This window comes from Phaseolus vulgaris, chromosome 7, assembly GCF_000499845.2.
Source record: "Phaseolus vulgaris cultivar G19833 chromosome 7, P. vulgaris v2.0, whole genome shotgun sequence".
Taxonomy (NCBI): Eukaryota; Viridiplantae; Streptophyta; class Magnoliopsida; order Fabales; family Fabaceae; genus Phaseolus; species Phaseolus vulgaris.
Genome location: NC_023753.2, coordinates 36,175,274 through 36,192,775, shown reverse-complemented (window position 1 = coordinate 36,192,775; position 17,502 = coordinate 36,175,274). Strand labels below are relative to the sequence as shown.

The following is a 17,502-nucleotide window of genomic DNA, read 5'->3' as shown; positions in this document are numbered from 1 at the left end:
GGTATTCGTTTCAGTGTTACATAACTAATAATCCTTTCCATAATACGTATTTGTAGTTAGTTTTTATGAGAGGGGTAAATTCAACATAATTTTTTTTATATAAATATGAATAAAATTAAAAACCATTCATGCTATTTCCACCGAAATCATCTATTAGTAGGTGTGAATCTCTCTAATCTAGGATGTATTGTTTTTATTTTTTTAGTTTTTTTTAAAAAAAAGAGTAATTATAATATAAAAGTATTATTATAATTCTATACAAAAATTCACTTGTAGTTATTAAAAATATCATCTAAATTATTTGAATTTTTTTCTTTTCCTTTTTAGATTTTTTTTTCTTAAATACTTTGAAAAAATAAAAATTAATACTTAGATTGTTTAAAACTGTCATTTATACATTTAAAAGAACTTTAATGAAATGGATTTTACAAACTTAAGTTTAGAGGTTTATCTTACAAGTATAATAAAAAATAATGACTAACTTGTTTTATAACTGTTTATCTAATTTTTTTTAGCTACCTATACTTAACATTGATATATTTTTTACCGTAAATTTAGAGAAAAACAATTTTTTTAATGGAAATTAAGGTTGCTCTTTTATTAATTTGTTATTAGAAATTTTAGTGTGGGTTTTAATCTTAGATTAAGTAAAAATAAAAAAAGTTAAACTTTGGTGATGACATATCAATTGTTGAAAAAAGCTAATTATCTTCCTCTTAATTTTGGTACTGAATAATTAATTAGAAGAACACTTTCACCATAAACAAAATTATCATCCATTTCAAATAGAACTCCAAAATATATTCAGAATAATTTTGAAAATATTGAAAACTAATTTTATGAAATGTTATTATTTCTCTTCCATTTTATGATTGGTTTTAATTATAATTTTGTAACTTTTAACTTACTATAAAAATAATAAAAATAGGGTTCCTATATTTTTAATGTTTAATAAAGTATACTACTAATTAAACAAGTAGTTAAATTTTATTAACCATTAAAATGCTATCACCATTTAAATGAAGTTATTCAATCAATTTTTATTAGAATACACGTTTTCCATATTTTTTTCTTCAAAATCAAAATGCAAAAAATCATCATATTTGAAAAAGCACAAATAAAAATATAAAGCCATTTCCAGTTCTCAAGTATATACATCGTTAAGCTTAAAATATTTATAATTGAATCTTGTCCTTACAATTTTAAAATAAAATTAGATCTCTAAAGTTAGTAAAATTGTACATGAAAGCTTTATAAAAAAAAGTTAATAAAATTGTAATAATTTTTTTTTCGGCGATGAAATTACTAACGAATTAAACCAGTAAAAGGAGTATTAATTTTGTTAAATCTAATATATAAGATCCATTAATGACAATATCTAAGAATGTGGGGAAAGTGATTTTCAAATTAAGGTAGCTTTCAATAGAAAAAATGAAGTAATTTTTTTTAAAGTTAAAATTAATTATTTATACACATTTACTTATATACAAATTAATATTAACTTATATTTTTTTTTCTGTTTTAGATATTATTATGATTTTTTTTTCATCTAAATAGATCATGTCCTTAGTTGAGTTGGTGAAGGGAAGAATGAAGAGAACCAATCCAAAACCCACAACTGAAGCAAACAGAGAAAAAGAAAAACAGAGACAACTGAAGCAACAGGGAAAAACACAACTGAATCAACCAACACCATTTTTTTTCATTTCATCACCATGAAAATCCACAGTTGAAGCAAAAGGAGAGATCCCATTTGAAAAAAAAACCAGAACTGAACCAACCAACATTTGATCACATCAAAGGTGAAGCAAAGGAGAGAGATCTCACTAGAAGAATAAAAAAAAGTAACCATTTTTACACATCAGACACAGAAGAACCAAAAATATGCAGAACCCAAGTTCACCACCACCACCACCACCACCGTCATCATCATTTTCCTCCACCTTCTTCAACCTAAGAGATCCAAAGCCAAAACCTACCCTTATCCTTCTCTGCACCTTCCTCTTTCTCTCACTCCTCTCCCTCACCCTCATACTCACCCTCTCCCATTCCACCATCCCCACCCACTCAGGACCCGACCCGTATCTCCACCCGACCCATACACATCGCCTCGTCTTTGACCCCCACAAACCCTCTCCCCCTCCTCCGCCCGCCGTCGCCTACCTAATCTCAGGCTCCCGGGGCGATGCCGCACGGATCCTCCGCCTCCTGCACGCCACCTACCACCCTCTCAACATCTACCTCCTCCACCTTGACCCCTCCGCCCCTCATGCAGAGCGCGAGCTGGTGGCCGTCACCGTCCAGTCCCACCCCATCTTCAAGGCCGCGCAGAACGTCCACGTCGTGGGGAAGCCCGATTTCTCCTACCCCAAAGGGTCCTCCCCTGTCTCGCTGCGCCTCCACGCCGCCTCCGTCTTGCTCCGCCTCTCGCGGCACTGGGACTGGTTCGTTAGCCTCAGCGCCGATGCTTACCCTCTTGTTACGCAAGATGGTATGAGTGTTGAATGAATTTGAGTGAAATGCCATTTTGGTTCCAAAGATTTGAAAGTGGTGGTGGTCGTTTTGAAAGACGAAAATGTGTGTGGATTTTGTTGTCTTTAGAGAGTACTGAAATGTTGAGATTAAAGGATTGCATTGTGTTGATAGATTTTTTTTAATTTTGAGAGGAGAAAATTAGTCTTTTGGAATAATGTGACTGATGACATGTTTGGTTAGGAGGTAAAAGTGCTTTTGAGAGCTTCTCTACTGGAAAAATAGAGTTAGATTGGTTTAGTTGTTTTTAGGGACTAAATTGGGTTTAAATGTAGAGCTATACGGAATTATGGATTGACTTTTTTAGTCTTGAGGTGTGAAAATGGTGTTTTTCAGATTTTGGAGCTTTTGGACTTAGCAGTGAGTGTACTAATAATCTAATTCAATCACAAATTGTGTATGTTAAGTTTGTTCACAGTGCAATGATGGGCTTAAAAGTTAAACTCAAAATATTTTAGTTTTAGGTACTGAAAGATTCATTGTCTGTTGTAGTCTTTGAAAGATGGAATCATGATTTTAACCTCCTAAAAGATTAAAATGTGAATCAATTTAGTAATTTAAGTGTTCAAATTGATGTTGAAATAAAGGACTATAATGGTTGGAAATTTCATTTTTCAGGGATTAAAATGATGATTTTTGCCTTTCAGGTGCTAAAATGATGTTATGCTTTTCTTATATGTTGCCTATAACCATGTATTTGGTATTTTGATGATGAATCTTTTGTGGTATGTCAGATCTTCTCCACATTTTGTCGTTTCTGCCTAAGGATATGAACTTTGTGAAACATTCAAGTTATATTGGATGGAAAGAGTAAGTTTGTTTTCTTGTATATTTACTCTTTTGTTGTTATTGTTTGTTTTGCATAGGGGACCGTTATGATTAGCGGTTGATGTTATATGGGCTGCAACAATGATATTTGTTTTCCATGTGTTTTGGTGATGTAGAGCAAGGAAATTGAAACCTATTATCGTTGATCCTGGACTGTATCTATCTGAAGGGACTGAAATGTTTTATGCTACTCAGAAGAGAGAACTTCCTAGTGCTTACCGTGTGTTCACAGGTATTAATGTGTTTTAGTGTAATGTATCTGAGTCTCTGCATATTTTTGGCTTTTCACTTTATTTAGTTAATGTGCCAATGACTGCAAGAGTGGAAAAGAGCTGTAGTGGTTAAGTACTGATGAATGATTGGCATTCATTTAGAAAAAAGGAAGATAACATCAAGATCAAATGTTTTTACTTTTTAGGACAAAGTTGGATTGTATATGTATTGAGGAGAAGATGAGAAAATTGTCTATGGTGGGTTGGACATTTGAGTAAAACACCAGCATAGGCTCTAATTAGAAAATGGATCAAATGAAAGGTAATCCAATTAAATTTAGCAGAGGAAGACAGGAGAAATCAGAATAGATATGCAGAACTTTGATTAACATCTTTTAGTGCAAAGTTGAGGTTGACGTAAGCATATATACGCATCAGAAATTATCATAAATGTTCAGTTGTTGATTCAGTGGCGCACAACAAATTTTTTGCACTATCAGAAAACAAGAAAATAGCAAATCATTGTAATAACTAAAGGGCTTCACTTGCAAAAATAGCTTCTATTGGTTCTTATGCGCGTCACATATGGTTCCTTGTCAGTGTAAAACTTTACTATCAATGACACTGAATCTAAATGTGCCTTTACTCTGTTTGAAATCCAACTAAATGGAATAAAACTAACATAACAATGTGCCTTAGATCTTTCTTGGTAGTCTCCATTCTCCGGTATGCTATTAATAACTCCAACTTAACATCTTTTGTAAGGGCATTGTCAGTATTCTAGGATCTCCTTACCCAGGTATATATAGATTGTTTCATTTGCCCAAACCATCTTAAGATTTTCACTCTATAGGAGCCACTCCAACCTCCTTTCTGAAAGATCTCATTCCTATTCTATCCAAACTGTCATACATACTCATCTATTGCAACATCCTCTTGTATGTGTTCATCTCTTCCTTTGCCATTGCAATTGAATGCCTAGAATTTTAATCCCTACAACATATTACAAGCTTTTTATGGTCACACAAAGTACTCATTATACATTGAAGGTTATAGATTTGGTATTTCATTTATGATTGCTTTAAAGGAGTTTCTATCTTGTACTTATGCACAGACATTGGTTGTCTTGTTACTTTCTGCATACATTGTTTTTCACTATAATTATACTTGCCTCAACTCTCAGTGAAAAGGGTTGGGTAAATCTTGGTCTTTTTTGTGCAGGTTCATCTTTTTCTATCTTAAGTCGCAGTTTCATGGAGTTCTGCATCCTGGGAGAAGACAACCTCCCAAGGATTCTACTGATGTATTTTGCAAACACACCTTCATCCTTGTCCAACTATTTCCCCACAGTTCTCTGCAATTCCCGGCAGTTTAACAGAACAGTCATAAATCAAAACTTACTATATGGTGTCCAAGACAGCCACAGAAATGATCTTCGATCACTTAATTCCACAGATTTGGATGACATGATTGGGAGTGGAGCTATCTTTGCTGAAAAGTTCGAGAAAGACGATCCTGTGCTTGATCTCATTGACCAAAATCTTCTTGGTCGAACTCCTAGATCAGTTGTTCCCGGTGGATGGTGCTTAGGTGAGGCTGGGAACAACACTTGTTTAACATGGGGTGATGCCAAGATCTTGAGACCTGGAACAGGTTCTCAACGGCTTGAGAAGGCGATTGTTGAAGTGCTGGCAAATGGGATATTCCGATCACACCAGTGCATATATGAATGAACCTGACTCTTGCCTCACATCACATCACAACACTGTAACAATGGTTTGTGTGCCTTGTCTGCTGAAACTCTTGTAGCATAATCAGGGTATAGATCTTTACACAAGATAGGTATGTATTATGTTAGCATCATTGAAAATTTTGCAGTTCTTTCTGAGTGCCCTTTTTATCATTCACCTTCAGATACTTGCAACATGGATTCCAAGTTACTTACAACTAAATCTTAGATCAATCATTCTAAAGCTTTGGAACGTGCATATCAGAGTATCCACACCTTCCATTAAAATGTACTATTAGCTTGTGAGGAAGATATTTGAATCTCGGTCTTTAATTAGGAGCTAATTTCTTTTAGCACCTCCATACCTTCTTCCTCCACCTGTGAAAAATCTAAATTATTGATGGATTGGAAATATTTCAGATTGTGTAGTCCAGAACATATTTTTTAGTTGGCAATTTCTTCTTGTACCATATCAATTCTAACCTGTGCCTTATCATTTTCTTCAAATTTCCAAAAGTAAATATAATTCAAAAGTAAAAAAATACATTCAGGACAAAAAAATCTGGAACACACTTAAAAATGCATTGAATTTCTGGAATTCAAAAATGTGTTCTGGAAATTGAAATTCAGATATTTCTGGATAAAAGGTTTTGGAAGTAATTTTCATTTACACCCTCCTTTTATGTAAGGTTATTTTCATCATTTAGAAGGGGCATTTTTTGTCATTTTAATAGCAGATTGGGTGCCTATTGGAATTGAAGCTTTTACTTCCTGCACCCCTGTTTCTGAATCTGCATTGCACAATTTTTAAAATGACTATTTTACCATTTCGTTAAGTGACTCCTGGATTGCTTATTTTAGAAGCTTTTCCAAAACACTTTCTAGAGTTCATAAAATATATTGTAGAACATGTTTTCCGGAATAGGATAAGATTTTTAGAACAAGATTAACATATGAAATACATTTATGGAACAAGATTTCTGGAATATGTATAATACGTGGAATACATTTTCCAGAATGAATTTTCCAAAACAAGTTTTTTGGAATACATTAAATTAAATTTAAATTAAATGAAATGTTTTTGGAAAAAGCTTTCCAGAGATATTTTTTATCTTCTTCTCTTGCAACATTTGTAGTGGTGGTGGGTTGCAATAGGAGAAGCAGATGGGGTAATTTGGTCATTTCACCAAATTAGGGGGTGCAGGAAGTAAAAGCCTGCATATAGATATCTTCCTTACAATAATTTTCTAATTAATAGTCTGTTTTCCAATTTTTGGCGTTACAATATTTCTATGTACAAATTAAATTTTGTTTTTTTTGCGGATAAAAATACATTTCGGAATTTCTTTGCGGATAAAAATACTTTTCAGATTTAAATTTCCAGAACAGTTTATGGATTATAGATCTCTTTTCCACAATATATTTTGAGATTTTTTCGACTTTTTTTTAAAAACGTATCTTTTGCACTATGAAATTGATATTCCAAAATAAAATTTTGATTTTCAAATTTTATTTCAGAACTTCATGACTAAGATCTTTCTCGGTTTTTCATTAATTTGCATATTAATTTCACATATCAAACAGAGACATTATGTTCATTCTCAAAGTCTACACATTGCTATGATAAAGTCTTAATATCATAAATTACTCTAAATTAATCTGACAATCAACAGAAGAAGAAATTTGGAAGATTTCAGGGTTAACTAAATAGTATTGGAAGGAATTACTAATTAAAGTGAATGTGAAATTTGTGAATTTTAGTGTTTTACAACCAAGGTGGTGCCCATTAAGAATCCAACCATGATGACATTTCTCATTGATATTTATCATTAGCAAGAATTTCAATAGTCTTTGAATCTGTGATATAGTTTTATTAATACAACAAATCAGCACACCCCCACAAAAGCTAGTCTCCAGAAAGAATTGCACAAGTTTCTCTAATGGCACATTTCATGCTTCTTATTCTCTAACAATGTGAGCAATTTGCCCCTAATGTCTGCTAAAGAAATTTAACAAAGTTAAAATATCAGCTTTTCTCTGTTCTCTCACCAATCTTTCTGTGTTTTGAGTATGTTTTATTCCTTCTAAGTCCATAAATGATACATTACATACAAAAAAGGTGTGAGGATAGAGAACAATGAATCAGAAAACCCCAAAAAAGGTGGCCACAGCAAAAGTTAGGAACAGCCCTCCACCCAAGTAGCCAACCTGATGAAAGTAAATTGCATTATTAGATATTAAATTACAAATTCAATCATTCAATGTTCAATTAAGTTATGACTTTTACCAGTTTTTCAGAAATGTAGTTAGCAAGGAATGCTCCTCCAAGAATGGCAATAGTTGTTGCCAGTAGGTGTCCAGCAATGGCTCCACTTGCCACACCCCAAGGAGACTGAAACAAATAACATATTATTCATGTCATATATATATATATATATATATATATATATATATAAAGTAAAAAGTGTTGGGTCAACACAGAATTTAAAAGTGCACCTGAGCAGCTCCTAGTGCAATAGTTGCAAGCATAGAGCGATCTCCCCATTCCTACATAATTCCAGTAACTAAATTAAAATTCATGCAGGATAACACAATTGCTTCATGATATAAGTTAAGTGTTGATTAATCAGTACCTAGTGCCAACAACATAGACTCAGCATATTGATCAGGGGGAACATTTTGAGCAAAAGCAAGATTCAGTAAGATTTTCACAATGCATTAACTAACACACTTTTTTTTATTATAGTGGTGATTTTCCAATCACAAATTTATGCTAAATTGTTCCTTGATAAAATCGGTATGAAAAAGAGGAGCCTTACTGCAAAAAATACGAGGCTGAATGACTTCCATACAATCTCTAGAGGATTTGAAAGTCGTTTTGATACCTGAAGGTAATTCGGAAAGACATGGTTAAAGGGTATACATGACAGTTGAATTGCCAATATGAAGGTAGAATAATGTAACCACATATGCTGCCGGCCTTGGATATATTACTGAGTTGTGCATCATAAAAACTTAACCAAAACGTTTACATGTGCACAAATATCCAGGACTGTTGGCCATGCATAGGGTTTCTAACCTTCTCTTTCACAAGCTCCTCTGCTTCAGCAAGTTCATCAAGTTCGGGACTGCTGTTATCACCCTTCTTAACCACATCTGATGGAAGATCCCATGCCTCTTTTATTGATTTTAAGCCGAAAAACAAAAGAAGGGTCACTGCTGCATATTCTCCGATTGGCAAGGCTGTAGGTAGACCACATAAAGCAGAAACATCAGTTACTTACTACCATAACAAATGATCTAGATCAACACTCTGCCAGGGTGAAAAGAGAATTCAATACTACAGAACAGAGATTACCTGAAACTAAAAGTATTGAATTAAAGTAGGACAAAGATGAAAGAAAATTATGAAAAACAAACTTCAGATATTTCTATCTGATGTAAAAGTGCAGTGAATAATGAAGATTGACACACTGAAAAAATCGAAAGCTACTTATTGCAGATCAATAAAATTCAAGCTCTCTTGTAGTGGAACTTCAGAAGGACCAACATGACAGCTCTGTTTATATCAATGTTGAGGAAGGTAATTGTAACTTGCATTCTAATCTCAGATACTTGAAACAACTTCCAACTTATATTTGTAAGAACAAAAAAATTGATTATTTTCTATCCCGGTAATGTTCCCAATGGCTAATTCTGTATACAATCCTAATGTTTCTGAAAGAAATTAACTGAGCCAAGCTCAATCTCAAAAGCTAGTTCAAGAACACAGGATTAGCCAAGTCTTATAGGGAATACTTTGGCCATATTACTGGAAAATGTGGGACATCTCAACAGTTCTCCAAAGCTATAATTTCTACTGTTATCATTTCATTTCCAACATGATCCATCTAATCTTAATTGTGAAGGGAGAGTGGGAGACAGATGTTAGCATGCATGTGGACTTGGTTAAATTATGTGCCAAGGGAACGCTTCTAATTTAACAATGGCCAATCAAGAGGGTTTTTTATTTGCCCATGTAGATGCAAATGGACAATTACATCATATTTTGATTGAAAATAAGAACAGTGAAAAAGATGGTTTTGTACTGCATCAGCAGCAATTATTTTTTCTTTAAAATATATCATCATGTCAGTTTTTTACTTATCATAGTACTTCACATGAGTACCAGAGGGTTTACAACAACTCACTCACTGCTCGACCAATTGAACTTTACCTACTTGAATCATAATGTCAGTTTGGAAAGAGCTTCCAAAGCCATAAACAATGTGTAGTGTGTACAACCAGATGGAGCTCATTCCATGAGAAGCCCAATTTTAGGTAGCTAATTACAGTTGGTAGTACTGATTGCTGTACATCAAAACAGATTTAAAACAAGAGACAAATATGTGGATATAATTGGAGAGGTTAAAGCAAGCCATACTGTGAAAAAAAAAATAATGACACAAATCAATCACTAGTTCTCATTAAACTATAAAAGTTATGAAATTTTTCAGAAAAGCATAAGATATAAGATATAGTAATTTTCTTACTCCACTTCATACAAAATATTAATTCAATAGCAAGCTTTAGTCTATGTTTATCAAACAGATTACACTAAAACAGTACTTCAGAACAGAATGCATTGCCTAAAATGTTGAGTCAAATTCCTTCACTATAAAGACATACTAAAATATGGTAAATCTGAACAGTACGAGAAATACCATATGCTACAACTTACTTGTCTGAAACTGAGCAGGCACCGATTGAAAGATTCGGCCAATAACAACAGATAGAATTGACATGAGTCCAAGAGCACCCATTGAACCCAATAGGACCTGGTTAATACATAAAATCTCAGTAAAAATATAAGATGTTTCAAAATACAAATTACACTGCTATGAAAATCAATTAGTTAGAACTATGAGCTTTGAGATGTATGGCAATCCCAAAATGAGTACACTACAAGATTATCAATTAAACAGATGCTATTTTAATATTAAAACTACTGAATTGACAAACAAATTAGTGTGCGCAGGAAGGAAAAGGACGACTGCTACACAAGTTAAGAAACCTGTATTTAAGTAATATTGTTTGTCTAGCCTTTTACAACAAAACATAGTAAAGACACATGTAATAATGTAACAGAAACAGATGAGGTTGTTGAACAGAGAGAAAATAAACCATAAAGAGAAGAATTATTTCAATTCTAAAATTTAGGAGTATACAGGCCAACAAAATTAAAACAATAACAAAGAAAACTAGATAATATTACATCAATGATGGACTGGATTGCAGTAAAAGCTGGGAAACGGGGGAGGGGGGAGGGAGAAATTGTTGAAAAAAGAAGTCAGAAGACTCACCAATCCCTTCTCAAATTGCATTGCCAAGAGTGCAGCAATAAAGAATGTCTGTCAAAAGAATAAATGCCAACTTTAGGTCCATGAATACATGCAGGGGAAATGAATGTTTAATAAAAAACTATAATACAACTAAACCTGTAGTTGTCATGGTTATAGAAATCCATATGGTAAAAAGCAATGCAATAATTTCAATGTAATAATGATAAAAAAATCTAAACAAAGTTGATGTAGGAGGCGGGAAAAATTTAGTGACATCTATTTGGACAAACTAAATATATCTATTGATTAAAATTTTGTTATTTTGGTTTAGTAGCATTACAAAACTCAACACGTAAAACTCCAATCAGGATTAAAAACAAAACAAAAAAATGTTAAATGTTAGTCACTGCAGGATTTTCGTAATAAAGCTGATATTTTCTAAGAACATTCAGATTGAAGAGTTCTGCTCATTCAAGTATATGAAAAACTTAAAAACTATTCATATAGTAGCTCATTAAGTTTTTATTTCTCAGCTACAGAACAAGAAATTCCCTTTTTTTGGAGAAAAAAGTGCCTAAGTGGCACCCATGAGAAGTTAATGTGAAGAAAAAGGATCAAGAGAGTCTAAATAATAATAGCTAATTACCTTGTCTCCAATCTCAGAAACAAATATTAATGTAAATGCAGCAGTGAATCCTGACTTTGAAATTGCTGCTAAAACTGATGAAGGCCCCCCTTTGACAAAGGCAATTAGTGAAAAGACAAGAGCACATCCCAACAGCACAAAAGCTATAGAGAGAGGATAAGGGATCTGAGGAGGTTTCACACTGCCAAACCATAAAATGTATGCGCATTAGAATTGTCATAGAGCCATGAACAATCATAATAATAGTAACTTAAAAAAGCAACCGAAAAGATTTGATTGACATGTTAATTCACTCAACAAAACTAAATAATGGATGCAGAAACTAACGTCAATCTGCTAAATAAATTGGAGAATGTTTCCCTTTGAATGCAACCACATGTGTGGCTTAAATAACTAATCTTTTATTAATGATGATATGAATACTGTCAATTTTCTCTTCAAACTTTTACCTACTATAGTACAAATCTTTTAAATCTTATCTGCTAAAGAAATATATTTCGCACTTTAATAGATTCATCGGGCTAAGCCAGTATGAGCATATGATAAGTGTTTTACTGCATGGAGGAATGCAATTTCCTCAAAAACAAATTAATTTGATCCCAAATGAAGCAGAGGATCATCTAAGATTGTTTGAACAAAACTAACGGGAAATGGCCATGCTTGATTAGGCTCAAACTGATAACAAATAATTTGGGAGGAGAAAGATTGTGCTGCAGAGGAACCAGGTTTATTGACCCAAAGCTCATGTTGCCAATTTGAGATTTGAGGTTAAGAATTAGGATTGTGGCTGGTAACCTTGTCCATCAAAAACCTCAACTACAAGTCTCTAATATCAAGTGTAGAAATAAGAAGAACTGAAGCATGTAATTCCACCCACACCTCGATTTCATAAATATACATGTGATATGGCAAGTTTACAACCTAATTTTACATATAAAAGCAGGGATTTCAAGGAAGTATATAATCAGAAAAGCAAAAGAACATTACACCACTGAAAGTGCTAAGACTAAAAGTCCACTGTGATAAGTTCCTAGAGCCACCTTTCATTGTTGCATAGCAAATGAAATCAATCAAGTGGAACTGTGGAACTCACACTTTAGAAGAACTGTCCTCTATGGCATTCTTTTCAAAGACATTGTGGCCATCTTTCTCATTATGGCTTCCATCATCTCCTGGTTGAACACCACTAATATTGGATGCTAGGGCTCGAACTGTGCCACGGGCAAAGCTCAACCCTGATTTCTGTCTGCGTCTTACTATATCTAATTCAGGCATAATGTCACTCACTAAGCCAACAATCATAAGTACAAACAATATAATCCACATAAAGAACTCTAAGCAGCTAACCGTTGTCTAATAAATGTAAGAGAGCACAAAATCCACTCATAAGATTTGATTCAGACTTCAAGGATTAGAATTAGAGATAAACATATGAATACAACCATAACTACTTAAACTACGCATTAATCTCACCAATTGAAGACAAAGAAACATCACTTCAAACTACAACATAAAATGTAAAAACCACAGGACAAAATCTTAAATTTGTTATCATAATTACTTGGAAAAACATAACTTCTCATCAAACACCCAAAGGGTGATGATTTTGAAATTGACCCACCAAATTCGACTTGACCCATAGCAAATTCCTTTCATGGTCACAAAAAGAAAACCCATTTAACAAGTACCACCAAAAAAAGCATGTGAATTTAAAACTAAAGGATAAGACTTGAGAGAGCATAATTCATAAAAATGAAAACTTTTGAAATGGGGTGTAAGAAAACAGCATAGATGCTGGTTAGAACTTACATGGGTACAGGATGGTGGTTCTGGTGAAATGGGAAGAGCAAGGCAACGCATCCACCACCACCAAGGAAGGAGGAGGCTTTCCCCTAGAAACCAAAGGGGCATGAGGACCTAAACCTCTCATGTTTTCTGTGAAAGTGGTTCTACAGTTCCATTTTTGGGTTGAATGGGTTCTGCAAAACTCAGAAACTTTGAAGGAAACAAGTTGAGCTAAGGGTGGTGCTAGAACAAGAGTTCTTGACGGTTGCCACGTATGCAAAGGGGGAGAGCCAAATTATGGATGAAGTGGCCACGCATTCATTCATGCCTTTTTCTTACCATCTTCAGAGAATGGAAATGTTATTTTCAAATTATTTGCTAATTATAATTAAAAATTGTAATTTGAGAAAATGTATGTTTGAGCTCATTTTTAAATACTTTTTATACATTTCATGATTATAAATATTTTAATATTATAAATTATCCCTTTAGATATATTTTAAGCCTATGTAAATATTTTCTTGTCTTTATTTAACTACCTCTAAAACATTATTCTACTTTTAGTGGTTTTATGTTTTTATTAGGGTAAAATTTAATCTGGTTTGAAAGATGTTAAAGATCTCATATTTTAATATGTAGTGAGAAAAAAAGTTTGATTTTATAAAATTAAATTAAATTTTGAATTTATCTTTTAATAATATATAAGAATTAATAATTTAAAATTTATTTAAGTAAAAATTTATTAAACAATCCTTATCATACCTTTCATAAATATATATTTTATATATATTAGTGATAAATGTTATTTTTTAAATTCAATTTTATAAGATTAAGTTAAATTTATTTTTTTAATAAAAATTATGTGTAATGTGTATAATTTATATCAGGTTAGACTTTTAAAAGTTTATATATAAATAAAAATATATTTTTTTTTAATTTGGTTTATATATAATTACATTTTTTTTATCTATTTACATGTTATAAATAAAGAGTACGATATTGCTTTTCTTAAATGGTTATTATTTTTATCACATAATATTAATTTTAAAATCAGCATATAGATGCAGGTGAAGTGGAAACTTTATCTAGTTACTAGTAAAAGATGTGTTGGTACAACATTTTCTATATTGATTTTTTCTACAACCGACATAAAAGAATAAGATGTTGATTATTACATTAACCGTCTCACCATCAAGGACACACTTAATAATACTCTTCTTATATTTCCAATTTATATATACAAAAACTTTAAACGATAATGTGTTATCCAATATCCAATAATTTAATCTGACTCATACTTTCTTTCATTATATATCATTAATAATTTTAAATAATTTATTAGAAGTTGTTTTTGTCAAGACGAGATTGGTCGAAATCTAGATGAGTTTTGAATATATTCAACTTTCACGAAATGAGGGAGTTCCACGTGGAGAAAATATGCTCAAATCAATAAGAACATCAAATCTTGTGTATATAGTAAATATATTGTTAAAATTCAAGTAAGTTGAGAGTACTTCCTCTGAATTGTCATGTGTTTATAAGTTTTCATGGACTTTAATCTTTAATTCTAGTTTCTTCAAGTTTTAATATGATATATTATAAGTGCATAATAAAATTGATTTTCATAATATATTTATCTAAATTAATATTATTACACTAACATAATTATGTGGAGGTTTATAATAATAGTCACAAAAATCATGATTAATTTTACTTTGTCATTAACTTTCTCATGGTTTAGACTGAAATAGAATACATTCAACTTGAACTTGATCGGTATATGTCCGATGAAATCCGGGACGGTTCAGAAGCCAACTTCATATTTCAAATGTTGAAATGTTTTTTTTCTCACAACATTAATTAGTCTTCATGTATCGACTTTTACAAAATTATTAAAAATCATGTAAGCTTTTATTATTCCAATTAATATTACGAGAAAAAAGTTTGAAGTTATGGGCTACAATAGGTTCTAACTCTTAGTATAAATATATAGAGACATAGAGAAGGAGATAGATATTATATAAAATATTAAGCAAAAAGCACAAAGGATCCAAAGTTTCATATCTTATACATACACAAAAATATCTGGACCATTTTGCTTAAACTTATCCTTGCTGCTGCAATTCTTGTTCTATTTTCCTTGTACAAATTAAAATTTAAAACACATTTATTTTAATAACGTTTTTTTATTTTACTTTTTCTTAACATTTCTATAAAAATATATTACATATATTAGTGGGTGAAAATTTCATCCTATATGTCGATTTTATGAAATTTTATCAATAATTTTTTTCTATAAAAACTTTCATGATAAACATCAATATAAATCATAAATCTTAAATCATTAAAAACTTTAAATCCTAAACTTTAACTCCTAAATCGTTAGTGAACAACAAAGAAATAGGGTTGTTGCTCTTAAGACTATGCCAAATAATTCTTTATCATTCCAACCAAACAATGTATTTCTTCAATAATCATCCATTAAAAAATAAAACTCATTCCTACTCATTCTCATTAATTTCATTTATTTTATTCTACTTTTCTTTTAATATTGTTTGGATTTCATCGTACAAATAATCGCTTTCAACACATTATTTCACGCTCAAAATATTAAAATTATATTATTCAGAATTTAAGTACGAGTTATTGAGTTGAAATAAAATAAAACTGAATAAAAAAAAATCAGAAACTCGTTATCATAATGTTTTAGGTCGAAGATGATATCATAATCTCTATTGTAAGTTGATTAATGAGTTATTTTCCAATTTTTTATACACTCTGGAATTATAATTAAATCTTTTAAATCACTAAATGTATATTACTTTAGTTATTTTTATATATTTAATGGTTAAGATGGTATCATTTAGGGACGATAGTAACATTAGAAAAAAAAAGTGAAGAACTATGAAACTGTTTCTTTCAAGTTTTTTTATATCAAATTAACAAAACACTTATAGTCTTATTAGTATTAAAATATTCAATCAAAAGATAATTTTAAAAAAATTAAATAATGAATTCCTATTCAACAACTCCAAAATCACAATTAAACTAATATATGTGTTAAATATTAATTGTAACATCCTACTAACTTATAAGATAAAATAAATAAAAAATAGTATTTCCTTAATAAACTAACTATGTTTACAAATACACATATCATAACCATAACATTATATGTTTTAATATAATGAAAGATAAATAATTTTTAACATTTAAAAATATCTTAAAATATATTTTCCAAATTTAGAAATCACTCTCGTTCAAAATTTAGAAAAATATCTTAAATATCTCAAATTTCATAAATACATAATTATTCATCTCAAAGTTGAAAGCACTTTAAATATCTTCAAAAAAAATTCCTCCAGAAAAATAAAATTAATATTGTGACCACTCACACTTACATCTAAATTATCTACAATAAGATAGTGTAAAAATTTATAATTGTCTTCTCTTAATTAAATTTAAAATTTAAGCTTATACAATTATACAATACTTTAAATTGATATTATCAGCAAGAGTCAATTTCGTATTTATAAAATTTGAAATGAAAGTTTTCATTTGCACGCCAATAATGAGTTTTTAAAGGATATATTGAATTGTACAAAATTAATTAAAGTCATGTAATTTTTTATTTTCTAATTAATATTTAAATATCACACCTTAATAGTTCATATATAAATTTCTTTTACATAATGACGCGTAACTCTTCATTAATGAGAATATCCTTAAAAAATACATTGAATCTTTAAAATGATTCACATAATTTTACAAAATTAATAACTAATGAAAGTCATAATTTTACAAAATTAATAACTAATAAAAGTCATATAAATTTATATTTTTCAATTAATATTTAAAAGCTACACATTAATAACCCCGAATTAACATATTTACTCAATGATAACATAAAAGATACATTGACTTTTATAAACAATAAAAAAATTATTAAATAATAATTAATTTAAGAAAATAATAATAATTAGTTATTATATTGACTAAAATATATATTATTTTAGAGATTACAAAATTATTAGTATCTAAAATAATTTTTATTATTAATAAAAATTATAAATTAGTTTTTAAATTACTATATAATTAATTAACAAGGTTTTAACTACCAACTTTAGAATCTAAATTAATTGGTAGCTAAAATCTTGATAATTAGTTAGATATCAATTTAAAGAGTAGTTTATAAATAATAAAAATTACTTTATCTACCATTAAATTAGTCTCTAAAATAATATCTAATTTCATCAAGTAACTAATTGTTTTTTTTTTCCTTTAAAATTGATTTCTATTTAATGATTTTTCTGTAATAGAAATTAAAGAAAACCATGTAAATTTTATTTTTTAATTAATATTTAAAACCTATACATTAATACTCATAAGTATTCAATTATATTAAATTATTATGGAAATAAGTATTAAATATGTTCAATTTGAATTCAC

At 30.5% G+C, this 17,502-nt stretch overlaps 2 protein-coding genes across 4 annotated transcripts; one reads left to right on the top strand and one right to left on the bottom strand.

Annotated features, from left to right (window-relative positions):
* Positions 1-1,574: 1,574 nt before the first annotated feature.
* LOC137830421 (beta-glucuronosyltransferase GlcAT14B) lies at positions 1,575-5,756 on the top strand. The gene is made up of 4 exons (XM_068637745.1): positions 1,575-2,491; positions 3,267-3,342; positions 3,477-3,592; positions 4,794-5,756. Exons 1-4 carry the CDS (start codon positions 1,885-1,887, stop codon positions 5,303-5,305), a joined length of 1,311 nt encoding a protein of 436 aa, XP_068493846.1. The 5' UTR covers positions 1,575-1,884; the 3' UTR covers positions 5,306-5,756.
* Positions 5,757-7,087: 1,331 nt separating this feature from the next.
* Positions 7,088-13,399, bottom strand: LOC137830420 (protein PAM71-homolog, chloroplastic). 3 transcript variants are annotated; one of them, XR_011084214.1, is made up of 10 exons: positions 13,078-13,365; positions 12,362-12,530; positions 11,269-11,449; positions 10,644-10,691; positions 10,022-10,118; positions 8,381-8,544; positions 7,935-8,186; positions 7,798-7,848; positions 7,589-7,693; positions 7,088-7,509 (listed from the first exon to the last, which is right to left on the bottom strand). XR_011084214.1 is itself a non-coding variant. In XM_068637744.1 (10 exons), the coding sequence occupies exons 1-10, from the start codon at positions 13,196-13,198 to the stop codon at positions 7,444-7,446; spliced, it is 1,062 nt and encodes a 353-aa protein (XP_068493845.1). In that variant the 5' UTR covers positions 13,199-13,399; the 3' UTR covers positions 7,088-7,443. The 3 variants fall into 3 exon arrangements, 2 of the variants coding, with proteins under 2 accessions (XP_068493845.1, XP_068493843.1); XM_068637744.1 differs by having other exon boundaries at positions 8,121-8,186; positions 12,362-12,524; positions 13,078-13,399; XM_068637742.1 differs by having other exon boundaries at positions 8,121-8,186; positions 13,078-13,383.
* Positions 13,400-17,502: the final 4,103 nt, after the last annotated feature.